We start from the raw sequence: 23436 nt of genomic DNA, 5'->3' as shown, positions 1-23436 counted from the left end.
GATAAGCAGCTACTTATCATGACCTATTCTACCAAGAAAGGGAGGCCTTCCAGGAAACATGGACGACGATTCCTTTCACATTTGGAGTTTCACCAACAATACAGATTGACCAAGTGGTTTCTACTTTCTAAACATTACAGTCTTTTGGTTAGGGACCCAAACTGGATGCAGAAAAAAAACTAACCACACAAAATCTTCTAACACTATAAAAATTTAACTCAGAAATTAAAAGTGAATAAGAAAACCCATAATGTGATCAAACACAAAATTATGAATACATAATATTAACACTGGTGCTCAATGGCAAACCACCAAGTGGATATAATTAATACTTAAGATTAAATAAAAAATAATAATAATAAGACTAAATATACCTTAGGGCCTCTATTGTGTGTTGAGTGTCAGTTGGCTTTAACTTTGCTTGTAGCTTCTCCTTTTGCATTCTTTCCTCATGCATGAAATTTTCTTGAGACTGAAGAGCTGCTTTCAATTCTCTCTTTTCTTCCTGGAGAATCTGCAAAATACTCAGAAAAAAAGTCAGATGTTATCACAATTTTTCTATTTCATAAGAAAAGGAAGCCAGGGAGTCAGACTATAATAGGTACAATATTAATAAGGCTATCAAATGTCTGATCCATTAGCTACAGAGTAGGGAAGAAACCACGGATTCTTGAACATAGTTCAAGGTTAATTTTTTTTAAGTTCTTATTTAAATTCTAGTTAGTTAACAAATGGTGTTGGGAAAACTGGACAGCCACATGCAGAAGCATGAAACTGACTACCTTCTTATACCATCTATGAAAATAAACACAAAATGGATGAAAGACCTAAATGTGAGACAGGAATCCATCAAAATCCTAGAGGAGAACACAGGCAGCAACCTCTTCAACCTTGGCTGCAGCAACTTCTTGCTAGACGTGTTTCCAAAGGAAAGAGAAACAAAAGCAAATATGAACTATCGGGACTTTTTGCTTTTGCAAAGCTTTTGCACAGCAAAGGAAACAGTGAACAAAACCAAAAGACAACTGACAGAATGGGAGAAGATACTTGCAAATGATGTATCAGATAAAAGGGCTAGTATCCAAAATCTATAAAGAACTTATCAAACTCAACACCCAAAAAACAAAATATCCAGCCAAGAAATGGGCAGAAGACATGAACAGACATTTCTCCAAAGAAGACATACAAATGGCCAACAGACACGTGAAAAAATGTTCAACATCACTCGGCATCAGGGAAATACAAATCAAAACCTCAATGAGATACTACTGTACACCGATAAGAAGAGCTAAAATTAACAAGTCAGGCATCAACAGATGTTGGAGAGGATGTGGAGAAAGGGGAACCCTCTTACACTGTTGGTGGGAATGCAAACTGGTGTAGCCACTTTGGAAAACGGTATGGAGGTTCCTCAAAAAGTTAAAAATAGAGCTACCCTATGACCCAATAATTGCATTACTAGGTATTTATCCAAAGGATACAAACAGTGATTCGAAGGAGCACATGCATCCCAGTGTTTATAGCAGCAATGTCCACAAGAGTCAAAATATGGGAAGAGCCCAGATGTCCACTGACAGATGAATGGATAAATTAGAAGATGTAGTGTGTACACACACACACACACACACACACACACACCCCAGAATATTACTCAGCCATCAAAAAGAATGAAATCTTGCCATTTGCAACAATGTGGATGGAACTACAGGGTATTATGCTAAGCAAAATAAGTCAGTCAGAGAAAGACAAATACCATACGATTTCACTCATATGTGGAATTTAAGAAACAAAACAGATGAACATAGAGGAAAGGAAAGAAAAATAAAATAAGATGAAAATACAGAGGGAGGCAAACCATAAGAGACACTGAACTCTAGGAAACAAACTGAGGGTTGCTGGAGGGGAGGGAGATGGAGGGATAGGGTAACTGGGTGATAGGCATTAAGGAAGGCACGTGATGTAATGAGCATTGGGTGTTATATCCAACTGATGAAGCACTAAATTCTACCTCTGAAACTAATAAAAAATAAATTTAAAAAATTCTAGTTAGTTAACACATAATTTAATATTGGTTTCAGGAGCAGAATTCAGTGATTCATCACTTACATATAACACCCAGTGCTCATCACAAGTGCCCTTCTTAATGCCCATCACCCAATCATCCCTTCCCCCCGCCCACCTCCTCTCCAGCAACCCTTAGTTTGTTCTCTATTTTTTAAGAGTTTATGGTTTGCCTCCCTCTCTTTTTTTCCCCCTTCCCCTATGTTCATCTGTTTTGTTTCTTAAATTCCACGTATGAGTGAAATCATGGTATTTGTCTTTCTCTGACTTATTTCGCTTAGCATAATACACTCTACTTCCATCCATGTCATTGCAAATGGCAAGATTTCATTTTTTTGATGGCTGGGTAATATTCCACTGTCTATATATACACCACATCATCTTTATCCATTCAGTTGATGGACTTTGGGGCTAATTAGTTTCTCTTAAAAACATGCATACACATATTTCCCCAACTGTAGTAATTTTAAAACAAACCTCTAATAGTTTTTCAGATTCCCTCAATTTTTCTTCTTTTTGCCGCTGCTCTTGCATAACAGACATATTGGTTCCAACCAAGTCATTGACCCTCATGGTGAGGCGCTCTATTTCCAATTCATTGGCACAGATAGTGTCATTGGCCCGCTCCAGCTTACTGCTCAGGTGCTGAATTTCCGACTGGCTGGACAGCTCCACAGACTCTAATTTCTGTTTCCGATTGACAAGCTGAGCCTAGAAACACAGATTACCAATAGACAGAAGTGAAATAATAAAAGAACAATTGATGAATAAGGAAGACCAAAATAAAACTGAGTTTTACTTCCATAAAAATGTAAAGCATTAGCTCATTTATAATAACCCACTAATGACCCAAAAAAACAAAAAACCTCTCATGATAAAAACTGGGAATAGAAGGGAACTTTCTTAACTTGCTAAAGATGATCTAAAAAAACTGTACAGCTAAAATCATACTTAATAATGAGAAACTCAAAGCTTTCTCACTAAGATCAGGTACAAGTCAAGGATATCCCCTCTCACTACTCCTTTTTAATATCAACTGGATGTCCTTGCTAATGCAATAAGGCAAGAAAAGGAAATAAAAGGTATACAGATTGGGAAGGAAGACATAAAGCTGCCTTTGCTCAAGGATAACATGATCGTCTATGTAGAAAATCTGAAAGAATCAACAACAAAAAACCCTCCTGGAAGATTCCTCAAAAATTAAAAATAGAACCCTACCATCTATCAATCCCACTACTGGGTATTTATCCAACAAATACAAAAACACTAATTCAAAGGGACACATGCACCCCTATGTTTATAGCAGCATTATTTACAATAGCCAAGATATGGAAGCAGCCCAAGTGTCCATCAATTGATGAATGGATAAAGAAGAGGTGGTATACATACACAATGGAATATTACCTATAAAAAGGAATGAAATCATGCCATTTGCTATGACATGGATGGAGCTAGAAAGTATAATGCTAAGAGAAATAAATCAGAGAAAGATTAATACTATATGATTTCACTCATAAGTGGAATTTAAGAAACAAAACAAAGGAGCAAAGGGAAAAAGAGAGAGGAAGAAACAGACTCTTAACTATAGAGAACAAACTGATGGTTACCAGACATGAGCCCTGAAAGAAATAACTGATCCTGAACTTGATTAAAATTAAAAACTTCCACTCTTTGAAAGACAATATCAAGAGAATGAGAAGACAAGCCAGGGGCTGGGAGAAAAATATTTGCAAAAGACAGACCTGATAAAGGACCATTAATAATAAGAATCTTAAAACCCAAGAATAAGGAAACAAACAATTCCATTAAAAAATGGGCCAAAGACCTGAAAAGGCATCGCACCAAAAAAGATACACAGATGACAAATAAACATATGAAAAGATGATCTACATCATATCCTGTATCCAGATAGGTACTTCATCTAAATACCAAAGATAGACATGAATCATCTAAGTAAAACTTGCCTTATTATAAATATTTTTAAAAGGTAATGGTATCCAATTTTATTTTTAGATGTTTAAATGGAAATGTCTCTGGGAAATCAATCTGCCATGGATTAAAGATTTTATTGTATACTGTACAGAACCCAAATCCTATACTATGGTCATATAAAGTAGATGCTCAATAATGCCCATAAGCCAGAAGAATGCTGGAAGGAGAAAGGCAAAGAAACAGACAAATAGTGTTTGTATAAATTACAGATCAAGATTCCAGTGTAAAGAACCAAAATCTTTTTACCAGATTCCTATCATAGTCTGAAAAAAAGGTATCAGATAGGTTTAGATCCGCAAGAATAACTGCCAAGCATGCAACTGTCTCCAAACTTTTAAAATATAATATATACTTTTTTTGTCCCAAGGGAAACTCATACAGAACCTTGTACAGAAAAAACAACTGAACAGACTGGGTGAGGGTGAGGAGTAAAGGGCTGGAGCCCAACTTGCTGAACCTTTCTGACCCCACCTTAAACTGCACAGAAGCCCTGGGCCTTGGCAGAACACAGCTAGAAAGCCTCTGCCCAAATGGACACTCAGGCTGAAAGACAATACATAATGGCAAAACACTAGCATTATGTTTTTAACACTGCAGTAGCAGGTGCCTCGCCTTGGTGGCTCAGTTGGTTAAGCATCTGCCTTCAGCTCAGGTCATGATTTCAGGGTTCTGGGATCGAACCCCACGTCAGGCTCCCCGATGAGCGGGGAATCTTCTCTCTCTCCCTCTGCACCTAACACCGCTCTTGCTATCTCTCTCAAATAAATAAAGTCTTTTAAAAAAACAAAAACACTGCAATAGCTATTTAATACTACTTAGTTCAAATCTGTAATCTTAAAGTAAACTCACCACTGAAGTTATAGTTTAACTAAGTTCAAGTTTAACCAGTGAGTCTAGATTTGATACTTAAAAACTAACCCAACTTCTTAGTTGTGAAGAATCAGGAACATAGCCTTCTTTTATTGACTCACTCTTTCAGTCACATACACATACAGTGTTTAAGCACAGTAGGAAGTACATAATCATTCCAGTACAAATTCTCTATTTTCATTGGCTGGAATTAATACACTCGGCCGGTGCGATCCAATAGGGCAGTCACTAGTGACGGGTGGCCACCGAGCACCTGAACTGCGGCTGGTCTGCACTGAGATGTACGCAAACTGTAAAATACACCCTGGATTTCAAATGCTCAGTTAAAAAAAAAGAAAGAATGTAAGTGCTGTAATGATATTTTTGGTATACTGAGTTAAATCTATGAATTTCACCTCTTTCTTTTTACCTTTTAAATGTGACTGCTAGAAATTTTTAAGTTACATATAACTCGCATTTTATTTCTATTGAACAGAACTACACCAGAATATTTCAAGAATACCTCTTCCAAGACTAACAGAAACAATCATATAAACGACTTATAAAGTAATGATTATTTCTCTTAAATATCTGGCAATAGAACGTATCTTAAGGCTAATATATTTTTGAACCCCCCCCTTTTTTTTTGCAATAACCACTGCCATTAATTTTTTGAACTCGAAACCAGAACTTCCTCTTATTTTTTCTTAGGTTTTAAAAAATGTATTTTTTAAAAGTTAACATGTGCATAAGAGGAAACTGAAAAACACAAGAAGCAAAGAACAAAGTCATCCATAATCACAAGCAGTTTACAGTTTGACTCTTAGGTCCCATGTGTGTATCTACACAAGTAAGCATTTTAATGTAATTAAGATCATACAGTTATGTATCATGCTTTTTTACACACCATGAATATTTACCATTTCAAAATCCTCAAACTATGAGTATTTTGATAACCAAGAATACACTACACCAACTCCATCTGAAAGAAAAAAAAAATGTAATCCTGCCTTTCTTGGCGACAAAAATTCCATAAAAGGCAAAAATGGCAACGGCCTCTAGATAAAGATATTGGCAGAGTTACAATTACAATACTGCATTCTCTTAATGTTCAATTAAAACTGAGACATAAAGCAAAAAGAGTACACAATGTATATTGCTTCTAAAAGAATTCATTATCCAATTTATACTATTCAAATATTAGCAGGGAGGTATGTTTCCATTGAAACACTTAAAGTATTACTATAATACAACCAAAGAGACGCACACACATTAACAGTTATCATTAAAATGTAAATATGAACACATCCGCATACATCTCTCCCTCTATACTTCCTCCTGCCTCTCTGCAGAACTTCCTCTTATTAATCTAACATGTGACATTCTAACTATTCTGTTGGGATGGGTGGAATTATCTCAACAACACGACTCACAGTAGAGGTATTAAAAGTAAAGAAATAATTTAAAAGGCAATTTATGTCAGGGAGATGGGAATAAAAGCTGAGATGGGCAACGGAAGTGTGAGAGTAGGGAAAGGGCTTGGGGCTGGGGTTGCGGTCAAATCGTTCTCTGGCTTTACAGTCCCTAATCCTAGTGCTTCAAGGGAATGGCTTTCCCAGATAGCGAGATTCCTGAGAACAATGTGATATGAAGCAACAAAGGCTTTTTATTTTCCAAAGGATCCCAGAATGAAGCTATGACCCTGGCAGGATCCGTCTTTATCAGCCTCCCCATCAGTGTCAACTCCAAATGAGTCAGTGCAGGCCACAGCCTTACAGCATTTCCACCAGGTAGCAGCTTGAAGAGCCCATTAAGAGACTGGCTCCCAGTGACACCCTCTTAACACTGTCATGTCTATGTCACCATAAACTTTAAAGAGTCAGTCTGAGCCAGTTCAATTAACTCTGATAATTCTACCAAGACAACAGATTAACATTTGAGTTAGGATCACCTTTTCTTCATAGGTTGTAACATGGAAAGGATGCTTTAAAAATATTATATTTATACTTATAAATATGTATATATAATTGAAAAGTGGATTTAAAACTAACTTGAATGATATCATATAGCTCATCTAAATATTTCAAAAGGAAAACATATATATTTAATGCAACCTCTGTTTTTCTCACATCACATTTATCAACTAAATATTTTATACTCTGTGCTGGCTTAATATTTTAATTTTTTTAATGTTTTAATGTTCTCTAAGAATTCCCTTAATATCTCCTTTCAACACTTGTATATGGGCAAGAGGGAAAGTAGCAGGTGGATTCCTTGCCTTCTAAACAGAAAAAACCCTATGTTTTAGTGACTAAACCGATCCTTTTCTATGCATATATAACCATCATTCTATCATTGCATCTAATAATGTCACGTTGTTTAACAACTGTACTTTTTAATATAATACATTTTAATATTCGATAGAACATCACCCTCACTCTTTTAGAAAATGCTGCTTAGTACCATTCATTTATTCTTTCATAAAAATTTTAGAATCGCTCTGTCAAGTTCTCAAAATCTAACAGTCAATAAATTATGAGGATAACCATTCAGGAAAAAAACAAGTTTAGCCTATCAAATACCATATAATAATAATTTTCAGATCAAATATATAAAAAAGAAATTATAAAGCAGAAAAAGTCTTGGCTTAGGTAAAGCTTTATAGTATGACACCAAAGATAGAAACCCTACAGAAAAAATTAAGAGAATTAAGCAATTCTAAATAATTGTTTATAAAACAATTATATTTCCATTAAAACTATTAGGCAAAAATTAATTAAGAGAATTAATTCTAAATAATTGTTTATAAAACAATTGTGTTTCCATTAAAACTATTAGGCAAAAATTAAGGTAAACTAGGAAACACCCAGAACTGCAACAAAACAGCAAAGGGTTAATAATATAGTTAATATAGGAAGAGCTATTTCAAAAGTAAAATATAAATATCCTAGAAGAAAAGTGAGCAAAAGACACAAACAATTTATAAAAAATGGAAATGTCTGCAAGTAGATGAAAAAATGACACAACCTAATTCATAATTAAAGAAATGTACATGAAAACAAATAATTATAACCACATTTTTCACCTTTCAGATCAACAAAGACAAGCTTAAAAGTAGGGGAAATTAAAAAAAATAATAGTGCCCAATATTGGCAAAGTGTGAGGAAACGGACAATCCCAAATACTGCTGGTGAAAGTCTAGATCAACATAACTTTGGAGAGTACTTTGCAATATATATTAAAATCTTTAAGAATGTTCAACTACACTGGTACAGCAATTTCACTTCTAGGGCCACTTCCTAAGAATATAAATGGACACATACTCCTAGATGTTTATATAAAGACATTCACCCAAGCACTATTTGCAAGAGTAAAAAAGTAAAAAATTAAATGTTCTATAATAAGGGATTCAATACGTAAATTATGGTACATTTAATGGTAGACTGGACTTCCATGCAATCATTATGACTACACATTGGTTGACTTGTCATATTTAAAAAGGAAAATCTTAATCATGAAACTCAAATAAAATATTGTATTATATAGTGCTTAGTGCATCTAAATAATAAGAAAATATTAAATGGCATAAAGAGAGAAATTGACAGTAATATATTTAATAGTAGGGGACTTTAACACCCTATTTACATCAATGAATAGATCATCCAGGCAGAAAATCAATAAGGAAACACTGGCCTTAAATGACACATTAGACCAGATGGATTTAACAGATATAAACAAAACATGTCATCCCAAAACTGCAAAATACACACTCTTCTCAAGTGCACATGGAACATTCTCCAGGACAGATCACATGTTAGGCCACAAAACAAACCACAATAAATTCAGCAAGACTGAAATCATATCAAGCATCTTTTCTGACCACAATAATATGAAAAGAGAAATTGATTACAAGAAGAAAACTGGAAAAAACACAAACACATGGAAACTAAACAACATGTTACAAACAACTAAGAGGTCAACAAAAAAAATGAAAAAGGAAAAAAATACCTTGAGACAAATGAAAATGGAAACACAATGCAGCAAAAGTAGGTCTAAGAGGGAAGCTCATAAAGATAGACGCCTACATCAAGAAACAAGAAAAACCTCAAATGAACAATCTAACTTTACACATAAAGGAAATAGGAAAAGAAGAACAAAGCCTAAAGTTAGTAGAAGGAAGAAATAATAAATAAATAAATAAATAAAGGAAATAAATGAAACAGAGACTTAAAAAATAGAAAAAAAATTTAAAAATGAAACTAAAAACTGGTGCTTTGAAAAGATAGAGAAAACTGATAAATCTCTAGCCAGATAGATAAGAAAAAAAAGAGAGAAGAAACAAATAAGAGAAGTTACAACTGACACCACAGAAATACAAAGGATCATAAAAGGCTACCACAAATAATTACATGCCAACAAACTGGAAAACCTTTAATGGATAAATTCCTAGAAACACACAACTCTCCAAGATTAAATCACACAGAAATAGAAAATCTGAATCAACTAATAACAAGTAATGAAACTGAATCAGTAATTTTAAAACTCCCAAAATATAAAAGTCCAGAACCAGACAGCTTTACAGGTGAATTCTATAAAACATTTAAAGAAGAGTTAGTACTGGGGCGCCTGGGTGGCTCAGTCAGTTAAGCATCTGACTTTGGCTCAGGTCGTGATCCTGGGGTCCTGGGATCGAGCCCCAAGTCAGGCTCTGCACACAGCAGGGAGTCTGCTTGTCCCTCTCCATCTCCCTCTGCCCTTTCCCCCCGCTCATGCTCTCTCTCAAATAAATAAAATCTTAAAAAGGGGGGAGGGGAGCGCCTGGGTGGCTCACTTGGTTAAGCATCTGCCTTCAGCTCAGGTCACGATCCCAGAGTCCTGGCAGATCAAGCCCCGCGTCGGGCTTCCTGCTCAGTGGAGACTGCTTCTCCCTCTCCCACTCCCCCTGCTTGTGTTCCCTCTCTCGCTCTGTCTCTCCCTGTCAAACAAATAAATAAAATCTTAAAAAAAAAAAAAAAGGTACCTATCCTTCTCAAATTATTCTAAAATACTGAAGAGTAAGGAAAGCTTCCAAACTCATGAGGCCAGCATTACCCTAATATCAAAACCAAAGACACCACAAAAAAGAAAATTATAAACTAATATCCCTGATGAACACAGCTGTGAAAAATCCTCAAAAGAATATTAGCAAACTGAATTCAACAATACATTAAAAGGATCATGATCAAGTAGGATTTATTCCAGGAATATAAGGATGGTTCAACATCTGCAAATCAATGTGATACACCACAAAATGAAAGATAAAAATCATATGATCACCTCCATACTTGCAGAAAAAGCATCTGACAATTCATCATCCATTATGATAAAAACTCTTAACAAACTGGATATAGAGGGAATATACTTCAACATAATAAATGACAAATCCACACCTAACTTCACACTCAACAAGCTGATAGCTTTTCCTCAAGATCAAGATCAAGAATAAGAGAAGGATGCCCACACTCACCACTTTTCTTCAACAAAGTATTGGAAGTCCTGGCCACAGCAATTAGGCAAGAAAAAGAAATAAAAGGATATCAATATTGGAAAGGAAAAAGTAAAACCATCAAAATTTGCAGATGGCACACCATATAGAAAGCCCTAAGACTACAGAAAAAACTGTTAGAACTAATAAATGAATTCAGTAAAGCAGCAGCATACAAAATTAACATACTAACATATTAGTGTATTTCTGTACACTAATAATGAGCTATCAGAAAATTGCAATTACAAAATGATTGCAATTACATTTGCATCAAAAAGAAAAAAACACCTAGGAATAAATTTAACCAAGGAGGTGAAAGATTTGTCCACTGAAAACCATAAGACATTGACGAAAGAAATTGAAAACAACACAAATAAATAACATATTCCATGCTTATGAACTGGTTAGCTCACTCAGTTAAGCATCTGCCTTCAGCTCAGGTCATGATCCCATTAGAGGGGATCATGGGAAGATTAATTAGAAGAATTAATAGTTAAAATGCCTATACTACCCAAAGCAATCTACAAATTCAGTGCAATCCCCATCAAAATATCAGTGGCATTTTCCATAGAACTATAACAAAGAATCCTAATGTTTGAATGGAACTACAAAAGATCCCAAGTTGCCAAAGCAATACTGAGAAAGAACAAAGCTGGAGGTATTGTGCCTCCTAATTTCAAACTATACCACAAAGCTATAGTAATTAACACAGTGTGGTACTGGTATGAAAACAGACATATATTAATGGACTAGAATAAAGACCAGAAATAAGCCCACACTTATATCGTCAATTAATCTATAACAAAGAGACAGAATAAACAATGGGGAAAAAGAGTCTCTTCAATAAATGATGGGAAAACTAGCTACATGCAAAAGAGTATTAGGTCACTGCCTTACACTATATACAAAATTCAAAATGGATTAACTACTTGAACATAAGAACTGAAACCACAAGACTCCTAGAAGAAAACACAGGCAGTAAGCTCTTTGACATCAGTCATAGCAGTATTTTTTTGGACCAGTATCCTGTGGCAAGGGCAACAAAAGTTAAAATAAACAAACGGAATTACATCAAACTGAAAAGGTTTTGCATGATAAAAGAAACTGTAAACAAAACAAAAAGGCAATCTACTGAATGGGAAAAGATTCCTGCAAGTCATACATCTGATAAGGGGTTAAAATCCCAAACATATAAAGAACATACACAAATTAATATCAAAAAAACTAAACCTGATTTAAAAATGGGTAGAAGACATGAACAGACATTTTTCCAAAGACATACAGATGGCCAACAGACACATGAAAAGATGCTCAGCATCACTCATCATCAGGGAGATGCAAATCAGAACCACAATGACATATCACCTCACACCAGTCAAAATGGCCAGTATCAAAAAGACAAAATAGCGAAAGTATTGGTGAGGATGTGGAGAAAAGGGAGATCTTATACAATGTTGATGGGATTGTAAATTGGTGCAGCCACCATAGAAAACAGTCTGGAGGCTCCTCAAAAAATTAAAAATAGAACTATTATATGATGCAGTAATCCCATTTCTGGGTATTTATCTGAAGAAAACAAAAATACCAACTCAAAGAGATACCCACACCCCTATGTTCACTGCCTCACTGCTTTAAATAGCCAAAATATAGAAACAACCCAAGTGTCCATTAATAGATAAATGGATAAAGAAGATGTGGGTATGGGTGCCAGTGTGTGTTTGTATTCGATTATAATGGAATATTACTCTGTCATAAAAAAAGAATGAAATCTTGCCACTTGTGACAACATGGATGGACCTAGAAGGCATTATACCTAGTGAAATAGGTCAGACAGAGAAAGACAAATACTGTATGATTTCACCTATATGTGGAATCTAGAAACCGAACATATTCCCCCCCAACACACAACAGTGTTTTTCTAGTAAATGTACATGACTGCAATGTACACTGCATAGAAGCATAGAAAAAGTTGGAAGAAATTTACACCAAAACGTTAATCATGATAGATCTCTAAGCTATGGAATTATGGGTGATTTTATTTAATTCTTGTCTCATTGACATTTTCTCATTTTTCTAAAATGAACATGTATTCTGTAACTTTAATAGCTGATGAAAAGAACTTGGACAAACATAGGACTCAAAGATTGAGAAGTTATTGTGAAGTCCACTTGCAGATGTTAAAAAATATATAAGAAAAAAGTTGATATCAAGTTTTTAAAAACTGGGGGAAGTGTGGATGTTGATCTCCATTTATCTAATCTCCCAGATTTTCTCCCTTGACTGTTCAGTGGTGACTCACAGATCACCAAAATGTAACATGTCAACCTTGACTGGATTCCAATTTGAACATCCAACTGTACAAAGACATAATTTCAGACAACTGGGGAAGTCTGAACAGACTGAATATTAAATTATGTTAATAAATTATTTATTCTGTTATAATTTGTTGAAGTCCTTATCTGTTGGGAAACATGACAATTTCTGTGATTTGCTTTGTAATATTCCAGCCAAAGGTAAAAAGTGGGGAAGGATGAAACAAGACTGGCAAAATGAGTTTGTTCGGTACAGTCTTAGCTTTGCAAGTAGAACAAGTTCTAGAGCTCTGTTATGCAACAACATGCACAGAGTTAGCATTAATATACTCTTTAAAATGGTTAAGATGGTAAATTTTAATGTGTTTTCTACCACAATAAAAAAAAAAAAAAAGGCGTAGCAAAATGATGGTAACTATTACTGCTGGGTAACAGCTATCCAGAAATTTATTTAAAAGTTATTTTTTTTTAATGATGATCATACAGCATTGCCACATACTGAATCATAGAAAGATTCAATTTTGTTTAGTTTGCTAAGGGGGAAAGAGAAATATAGTATCGGTAGTATTTTTTGAGTTAAGCAGGGAAAACAAATGTTGGCTTTTTAAAGGCTTCTTATTCTGGCCTATTTCAATCATGGTAAACAAAAATCTCACTTTTACTAGCAATGAAGTTTAATTATGCAAAGCAATCACAACAGTAATTTGAAAAAAGGATTTGCATCAATAATAAGCACACTCCACAGATGAGTAATTGAGAACTAAAAAGTAGGACTTGATTTTCTTTTTTTTCCAATCTGAAGGCTACAATTAGAGTATAACAATATCTTATAGCTATTTATGTTTGCACAGTGCTTTAGCATTCAGGTCAAAAAAACCGTGGTCTAGACATCCAGGATTTTATTGGCCCACTCTGACTGCATAGCTTGCTGCAGCCTAGTAAATAATTTTCTTCCTTGAGGTCGCTGTGGGCCCCTCTGCCATCCTGAGTGGAGTCACTCACAGCAGAGCCATTCACGGTACTTTACTGGCCAGCTGATATTTCAGGAGAATGATTACAAGCCAAAACATTACTGAGAGTTAAAGCAGCAAATAATGCAGATTGTGTTTTTTTTTTAAATTTTTAAAGCTTCCCTTCAGCTCTTTCAACTTATCGAGTAATTCCCTCATTCTATAAAACTGAGATAACTACTAACCTTGACAGATTATCATATTAAACAGACAACATAGAACCACATATTCTAGATAACTGCCATCTAGAAGAAGCACTGAGACTGTGTCTAGTACACAACAGATGGTCACAAATATTTATTCCCCTCTATGTTCATTTCCTTTTATGTTCTTGGTTTTTAATTGAAAAAGCAAACATAGGGGCGCCTGGGTGGCTCAGTTGGTTAAAGCGACTGCCTTCGGCTCAGGTCATGATCCTGGAGTCCCTGGATCGAGTCCCGCATCGGGCTCCCTGCTCAGCGGGGAGTCTGCTTCTCCCTCTGACCCTCCCCCCTCTCATGTGCTCTCTCTCATTCTCTCTCTCTCAAATAAAAATAAAATCTTAAAAAAAAAAAAAAAAGCAAACATAGTATGTTCTAAGAAGAAATATCCCTAAATTAGATATTTTTTGGTTCTGCTTAAGTCACTAGTTCTTCATTTAAAAAAAGATTTTTTTTAAATTTTATTATGTTATGTCACCATACAATACATCATTAGTTTTTGATGTAGTGATCCACAATTCATTGTTTCCATATAACACCCAGTGCTCCATGCAGTACGTGCCCTCCTTAATACCCATCACTGGGCTAACCCATCACCGCACCACCCACCCCTCTAAAACCCTCAGATTGTTTCTCAGAGTCCATAGTCTCTCATGGTTCATCTCTCACTCAGATTTCCGCCCCCCCTTCATCTTTCCCTTCCTTCTCCTAATGTCTTCCATGCTATTCCTTATGTTCCACAAATAAGTGAAATCATATGATAATTGACTTTCTCTGCTTGACTTATTTCACTTAAGCATAATCTCCTCCAGTCCCATCCATGTTGATGTAAAAGTTGGGTATTCATCCTAGTAAGGTAGTATCTCAATGTGGTTTTGATTTGAATTTCCCCGATGGCTAATGATGATGAACATTTTTTCATGTGTCTATTAGCCACTTGTATGTCTTCTTCGGAGAAGTGTCTGTTCATGTCTTCTGCCCGTTTTTTGAACTGATTGTTTTTTGGGTGTTGAGTTTGAGAAGTTCTTTATAAATCTTGGATACCAGCTCTTTATCAGTAGTGCCATTTGCAAGTATCTTCTCCCATTCTTTAACTAGAGTTCTAAAAAGTGTTTCTGTTACCACAGAGATATTGCTTTTAGTCAGTACACTTATCAATGCAATGTGAATCTCTTGGTACCTGTAGGCCAACAGGCAGCCAGGCTGAAGCTCCCTGGCTGAGGCATCTCGGCCAAGGTACCCCAGTTACTAGAAATGGAGCAAGACACAGAAGTGGAGCCAAGGCAAAAGCCAGAAACAGCCAGACTAGTAAGCCAGAGACCCAAAGAAATGGAAAGGGAGACAGAGAAAAAACCGAAGTAGAAAGAGAGAGAAAGGGAGGGACAAAAGGGCAGAAAAAGGGAAGACCAAGATCAGGAGAGTGACATGAGTGTGAGGGTGGAGTGAGCAAGACAGAGAGGGCAAGAGAGAGCACGAGAGAGGAGCGAGCAAGCAAAAGAGCGCGTGGCACGAAGACATGCGTGGACACGACTGTGGACATGAGTGAGCAAACGGGGACTACATTAAGCTAGTGCCAATGCCATCAAGACTTCTCCGCCTCTCATTATTTTAAAATGGCTTAAACCAACCTGAATTATCTCTGATTGTTCAGCCAAAGCCTTCCTCTGTGCCTCCAGAGAAGACACCTGTTGCTGATAAATCAAGCGTTGCTTCTCCCAGTCCAGTGATTTCTGACGAAATTCCTGAAGAGGCAATTAAGGTACTTAACTTGTAAGTGCTTCCCCCTTGCAGTCCCTGCTTCCCAGATTCACTTTTAATTTTTTCCCCTCCTCCCTGGGTACACACACACCTTTCTCCCCAGCAGGAGCCCCATTACTCACTTAGCTGATAGAATTGTAGAGCAATACTAAATTCCTGACATACTGTGCCTCTGGATATCTGTCTTCCTAAATTTAACACACTAATGGTGAAGAGTATGAAACACAGATGCTAAATCCTAGGTTCGTGATGATTTTCATAGATTTGCTGCCACCTAAAGGTTGTTATCATTGTTAGTGATTTTTCAGAAAACTGATCTTAAGAGAACTAAAATCTCAAAATATGATTATGGGGAGATCCCACTACCCAAATTCTTGATATCCAAACCCAGAAATTGAACAGATCAAATAAATTTTCAGATGAGTCCCTGGGTAGCCCAATTCTTACTTCTAGTATCTGAAATTCAGGAACAAAATAAATTCAGATAATGTAATACCCTTTGATATCCAAATTTTTACTATCTCAACAGAAGAACTGCAAAGACTTGAATTACAAGGGGATATCTGTACTAAATTCTAACAGATATTTCTAACCCAAAGCCAAACAGTCAAATTTAATGATGGATCACTTCCAGTTGATAAGAAAATGAGCCCAATATTTATGAAAATGGGGCAAATCAAAGGGATTTCTATCGCTGTCCTCCAGGATCCTCAACGCCAGCAGTCTCAGACTAGTTTGGGATAATCACTGTTAACCAGCTTTCTGAAAGTCACTCACTCATTCATTCTCCAAAAATGCCAGGAACTGTTCTAAGTGGTGAGGCTACAATAGTTAACAAAACAAAAAGTCAAGCCCAACTCAACTGGCAATAGGCAACATATTCATTGTATAATACATTAGATGATCATACCTGTTTTGCAGAAAATGGAGCACAGAGTGCTCAGAGATGGGGGTTGCAATTTTAAAAAGGGATGGCATTTAAGTAAACTCCCAGGGAAATGGGGATGAAGTTATACTATTCTGGGAAGGGAAAGGCAAGTACAAAGGCTTGAAGTGAAAGCATCCTGGTACATTTAAGGGTAAGCAAGAAGGCTGGTGTGGCTCAAATGGAGTAAAGGGAAAAGCAGGTAAAGAAAGGTCAGTTAACAAGGAGTGAGACTATGTAGGTCATCAGGATAACTTTGGCTTTTAAGAGAAGGTACTGGAAGGTTTTTGTAAAGGAGAGGACATGCTTTGACTTACAACAGAATCATTCTGGCTGCTGTGTGGAAAAAAGAGAAGTCGAGGGTCACGCTAAGGCTTTCAGCTTGAAAAGTTGAGGAATGGGGTTGCCATTAAACAGGAATGGTGTTGGGAGATGGGGAAGAGGAAACCAGGAAGTTTATTTTGGACGTGTCAAGTTTGACACGGGTTTAGACATTAAGGTGGAGCTGTGAAACAGCTGAAACAGGCAGTTGGAAATTATTCTGTAGCAAAAAGGACAAATCAAGACTGGATATATATATATGTGGGAATTATCAACATATATACAGTGCTAAAAACTATGAGACTGAATGATATCACTAAGGGAGTGAGCATAGATACAAAAAAGAAGAGGTCCAATGATACAACACCTAGGGTATTCCAATGTTAAAAGGTTGGGGAGCAAAAGAGATTGAGAAGGAGCAGCTAACAAGGTAGGAGAAAGCCCAGGAAAGCGTGGTTGTTCTCTAAGTCAAATCAAGAAAGTGTTTTAAGGTGGAACTCATTGGTGACCTACATGTAAATAGCTTCCAGAGAGTGACGGGGCAAAATCTTTACTGAGTGGATGCAAGAAAATGGACAAAAAGGAACTGGAGACAGGTACAGATGCCTAAAGCAGTTTAGTTATAAAATGAAGGAAAAAAATGGGGCAGCATCCAGAGGAAGAGAGAGGTCAAGAGAGGATATTTAAGAGGGGAGAAATCTGGGTGGAAAACATCCAGTAGGGAGGAAGGGAGGAAGCAGAAAAGAGAATGGCTGGAGCCATGTCTTAGGTAGGGGCTGGGGAGAGTATGGACAGTTCCACCAGCAGGAAGGCAGAGTATATGGACACAGATGCAAATAGTTGGGCAGACCCAGTGTTGGAAGTCTGTGAAAATTCTCTTCTTATTGCTTCCATTTTCTCAATGAAATGGAAAGCAAGATCATCACCCAATGGCGAGAATGTGGGGAAAAGTGTTGAAAGTTTGAGAAAAGAGAAAGTATAAAACAGACATTATGGCAAGTAGCAAAGTGAGGGGAAATGTAGTATGATTCTAGAAAGCATGAGAAACTCTTTGAGGTTAGTGACCATGAATTTAAAATGAGGCCAATCAGCATGATTATGTTTTTCTCCAGCCATGTTCTGTTAAACATGGCAAGTAGAGAGCGGGCAGAAAGCTGGATTTAACTAGAGTTATGGTTTTGCCAAGCAAATATGATGAAGGAAGAAAGGGACACAAGAGTTGAAGGGGAATGTAAGGAATGTAACCACGGTATTTAAGCTGTGTAAGGACTGATGCGTGAGGACATGAGGTAGCTATCCAGCAGTGAAAAGGTGTCAGAATTCAATCACTTGGGGATGGGGTCAAGTGATTATTGACAGTCAAGAGATTAGTGAGACTAAAGGGAATGAGCTGAAAAGAGAAGGATGGTAGTTACAGAATGAGATGATTAAAAATGTGATTCCAGGAAGGTTGTAACTTTGGTAATGATGACACCCAAGGAATGGCAGTGGGAATGGGTAGATGAGACAAGGAGGAGATCAAGATGTCCGTGGAGGACACCTAGGAATTCAAAGAGCAGGGTATTATAAGCATCATCCCTGTGGATACTGAAATCCTCACGAATTATGACAAGTGTAACACTGGAGAGAGTGACAATGCCCTGGGAGCTGAAACCTCTGGGCCAGGAAGTAACTCGGGGATCAGAAGATGGCTACTTTGGTTGTATGTATACTGGTTGGGGGGTACAGGCTGATGACATGAAAATCAAAGATGAGGTTCTGAGGTAGAAATAAAAGAGAATGATAATGAGCGGCAAGAGGAAGATGAGGGGTTTGGGAGAAAAAAGCACAGATGTCACAGAAGATGGCTGGAGAGAAAGCGGTAGCATAGCCCTCGGAGTCTAAGCTCTTCAGATGGATCAAAACAATAAGATGTAAAAGAACATTAAATACAGAAATTACAATGCTAAGTTGTAATAATGGCATTTTTGTGGGTGAAAGGTCGCCCTGACAAATTGTAAGCAATCACAGAGAGATGTTGAACGATGTTTCTCAAATTGCAATCAGCCAGGGGAGGTGGATAAAATGCATATTCCTAGGTCCCATGTCATACTACTGGAGCAGAATCTCTGACAGCCTAAACAAGACCTCAGGGAGTCTTAGGTACACTGGAGAACCAATGGCATGGACAGAGGAGGGGAGGGGCAGATGCAAGGGAAAAGAGTGACAGCCCTGCACTGTTGCTTCATCCACCTTGGGCAGTGTTAACTCGCCGCCTCTGGTAAGTCATGTGGGAATCAACATACACAATAACCACAGAGTTATTCAGCCTTAATAAAAACAAAGTCAGCAAAGAGGGGGGTAAATGGCTTACTACATCTAAATGGGAACTGAGGATAAACAACCTGATATGCACAGTACTCTGTACAAAAAGCCATGTACTTTCAACATTTACTAAGCCCCAATTCTGTTAGGTGATAAATAAGACAAGGACACTCCCATGGAGGACTGCTAGGAACTGGTGGTCAATATTTCTCAATATTGGCATTCTGGGTACAATAATTCTTCCTGTGTGGAATGGTCCTGGGCATGTTTAGTGTCCCTAGTTCCTATCCCCTCAACACCAGTTTCACTCCCAATCATTTGAACAACCAAAGCAATGTCTCCATATATTTCCAGATGCCCTCAAAGGGTGGTACTGCCCTACTGAGAACTACTGAGAATGAGTAACCCCATCAACCCCCGGAGACCAGGTGATGACAGGATGTACCTCTGAAATAGCTCCAGGGCAGTCCTGGAGATGGCAGAAAATTGGTTTCAGAACTAGTACTATTAGAAACAGCACCTTCCTACAGTGAGGTTGACAACCACTATGAAGAAATTATTACTATGAACATACCTCTATTTTTCCAGTTAACCTCTCAATTTCAGACCGATCTTCCCTGTGATTTTTGGCATTTCCTCTGAAGTCCCTTATATGCTTTTTCTGTAGTTTTTCATAGCTTCTCTTCAGTCTGCCTAACTGTAGACACAGTTATTTCTAGACTTAAAATTTAAGAATTTGTAAACAGTGGTGGTGGAACAAATTGGTATCATGAAAGCAAGAGCAGTGCTAAACAGTACTATCGAAAATAGACTGAGCATGTTAGATTTGCAAATTAAAACAATTCAAACCTGCATATAAAAAATAAACACTAGAAGAGAAAGATACTGCATTGAAGAAAAAAATTGAGGGAAAGATACTCTTTAAACAAAACTTTATTATTACAGTGGCCTTGCACTTAAGGATCCCATAAACTAACCCATGATAAAAGCAGCAAATAAAAACTCGTTTCCTCTGTGGTTCTTGAGCCATTCTCCTGTGGAACACTGATATTCAATAAGCAGGACAGGAGTTTTTTGGAATAAAGTAAAAAAAAAAAAAGCAGTTTTTTTTCCCAATCTGAAGAATAATATTGAGTTGCTAGAATTCTTACTTTTCTTATATATCCCAAAATGCTTCTGAATATATTGGATTCTCCATTATTTAAAATCTAGTAACTGATTTAACTCAAAATTAAGATATTTAATATAGGTTCCTGGTATCAATATTTCATAGTATTATACAAAAACAGCTTATTTCTTTCAGGTACTCAACTGAGAAACACATTTTAGAATCCCTGTTTGGATAGTACCAAACGTATAATTCGACAAGTCTCTTTTGCCTGAATTTAAAGAACAGAGAAATAAATTTCTACTCCTGTGTCTCCCATGGATTATATACTTCCCACTTTATCAAGCAGAAATGGGCACATTAACAAAATTCTAATGGTTAAAGAGACAGAATTTTACAACACATAATAAAATTAAAATCTCACTTCTTCATGTAGTTTCTTTAACTCCTGCTTATAGTCCATGGCCATCTCTTGTTTGACTTTTTCATGTTCGTCTACCTGTTGATGCAACATTACAACCTAGAAGCAAAAAGGTGGTAGTATTTTTCATTATTGGCATTGAAACAATATCCCTGAAACATAAAAATTGGAAATAATCTTCGTGCTTTTCCATAAAAACAAGTTCTCAACTATATATTGTAATACCCCACTTCTTAGGAAGTCAAACATCTAATTATTTAATAACCTTTCTAAAATTTCTAGGTTTAGATGAAAACTTGCTCTGTTGGATTTATTCTCCCCAACATTTTTTATTAAAAAAAACTCATAAAAAAATTAAGATATACAACATTATAACAACCTTGGAAACTAAGATACTGAACAAAAAATCAGTGAAGCTTCAAGAAAAAAATTATATAAATTAAAGTACAGAATAGTAATGTCAGATGGAAAGACCACACGAGACTTGAAACTGCTTAACCATTTACCTCACTTCAGAGAAATCAGTTCCACCAACCAGAGTAAGGACATTATCCTAACCCATTTTTCAATGGTTTGATACCAGCCACAGCTGGTTCATGACCAGCCCTCACCTCCATCAACATCCATTAGTCTTTCTCTACGTCTCTCCATAACTGGTTAGAATTTCATCTATTAATAAGTGAGGAGGGAGAGGGAGAATGGGGAACACTAGGTAATAATCACAATACAGAATGGCAATTTCAAAAACAAAACAAATGAGAAACAGATCTTAAAACTTCTCATCATTCACCTATATGTGGAATCTAAAAAACAAAACAAACAAACAAAACAAAACAGAAACAGATTCATAAATACAGAGAACTGGTAGTTGCCAGAAGTGAGGAAGGCAGGGGGATGGGCAAAATAGATGAAGGGAATTAAGAGCTACAAACTTTCAATTATAAAATAAGTAACTCTCAAGGATAAAAAGTACAACATAGAGAATATAGTCAATAATACTATAATAACTTTGTATGGTGACAGATGGTAACTATACTTATGGTGAGCATTTCGTAATGTATATAAATAACAAATCACTACGTTGTATACCTGAAACTAATATAATATTGTATGTATTAATTTAAAATAAATTAAAAACTATCAATCACCAAATACCTTAGCACTCATATTCTAATAAGTAATATCAATAAAGGAGAAAATAGAGGCATCTAAATCTTTGGGGCAATAAAAGTTCTCATCACACACACAAAAGTTTTGTTAAGTACATATGGTGACAGATGGTAACTAGACTTACTGTGGTGATCACTTCACAATAAATACAAGAGCTGAATCATTACATTGTACACCTGAAACTAATATGGTTTACCTCAATTAAAAAAAAAAACAAACAAAAAACAGAAGTGGCGCCTGGGTGGCTCAGTCGTTAAGCATCTGCCTTCGGCTCAGGTCATCCCAGGGTCCTGGGATCTAGCCCCGCATCGGGCTCCTTGCTCAGCAGGAAGCCTGCTTCTCCCTCTCCCACTCCCCCTGCTTATGTTCCCTCTCTCGCTGTGTCTCTGTCAAATACATAAATAAAATCTTTTAAAAAAAGAAAAAAGACTTCTAAAAAAAAAACAAACAAAATTCTTATAAGAACAATTCAATTTTGCTGTATCTTTATAAACACCAAATAATTGAGTTTAATTATTTTTACCCAATTGGACAATTTTCATCTTTTAATTAGGCTATTGTATGCAATTACATTTAATAGACCTACAAGGTACCCCCCATTATCTGAAAGTAGAGTGTTCCTATGAAACCTTTTGCAAGTCAAAATGGCTACAGCAAAGAAGCAATGATCATTTCATAAAAGTAAAAATCTTCTTCAGATTTCTTTCAGCTAGCGAAAACAAGTACTGATAAGTCTTTCGTAAAAGCAAAGTGGTGTAAGGCGACCTTTCAGATAGCAGGAGAACCTCCATCTGGATTTAAATCTCTCATCTTATTAAGTGCAATGTGTACTTAATAAGCTATATGATCCATTTTTCTCACTTTCTTGCCTTCTTTGGAAATGATAACTTCTTATCATTTCATTTTTCTCCTGGATTGTAAAATATATACTCCAATAATATATCAATATATACTTTTAACAGTTCTCTCGAGATTAAAACATGGGTTTGCAACTTAACAAATGTATTGTTAATTAGTCATTTTACCCATTCCCAGGCAACCCAAGGACTTCAGAAATACTTTAATTCCATTTATCCCCCAGCCAGACTTAAATGCCATTATAATTCTACATTTGTTAAACTGAAAAGGCCTACTGTTGTTATATACAGTCAATATTCACTTAGATTTATCCAAGTCTTTACTGTTGCCTTTCATTTCTTCCTTTATCTCTTGACCTTCCATCTGAGATCATTTTCCTTCTGCCTGAAGAATATGTAGTATTTCCTTGGTGTGGGTCTGCCAATGACAAATTCTCTGAATTTTTATTGATCTGAAAATGTCTTTATTTCATCTTTACTCTGGGTATAGATTTTTGGTTTGGCAGGGGGGAAAAAGTCATTTCTTGGTAAGGATCATTCTATTGTCTTCTGGCTTTCACTGTTTTAGCAGACAGTCAGCTGTTTGGAGCTGTTTGTAGATAATCTTTTTTTCTTGTTAATCTT

General features: G+C 36.3%; 1 protein-coding gene across 14 annotated transcripts in view; it reads right to left on the bottom strand.

Annotated features, from left to right (window-relative positions):
• Positions 1–23436, bottom strand: part of CEP63 (centrosomal protein 63) — a 55053-nt gene that overhangs the window by 14396 nt on the left and 17221 nt on the right. For 12 of the 14 annotated variants that reach the window (XR_014147072.1, XR_014147073.1, XM_081826542.1 and 9 more), the window contains exons 4-8: positions 20789–20884; positions 19831–19953; positions 15577–15690; positions 2539–2772; positions 375–514 (exon numbers count right to left, since the gene is read on the bottom strand). Coding sequence is in view for 12 of the 14 variants with exons in the window: in XM_081826542.1 (XP_081682668.1) it covers positions 375–514; positions 2539–2772; positions 15577–15690; positions 19831–19953; positions 20789–20884 (707 nt within the window). In the remaining 2 variants the exon portion in view is untranslated. The remainder of the gene's footprint in view (positions 1–374; positions 515–2538; positions 2773–15576; positions 15691–19830; positions 19954–20788; positions 20885–23436) is intronic. The other 2 variants (XM_081826526.1, XM_081826530.1) reach the window with 2 other exon arrangements.

Source organism: Leptonychotes weddellii, chromosome 1, assembly GCF_054177405.1.
Source record: "Leptonychotes weddellii isolate Sample4059 chromosome 1, ASM5417740v2, whole genome shotgun sequence".
Lineage (NCBI taxonomy): Eukaryota > Metazoa > Chordata > Mammalia > Carnivora > Phocidae > Leptonychotes > Leptonychotes weddellii.
Note: the sequence above shows the minus strand (reverse complement) of the source record. Positions and strands in the feature narration are given on the sequence as shown.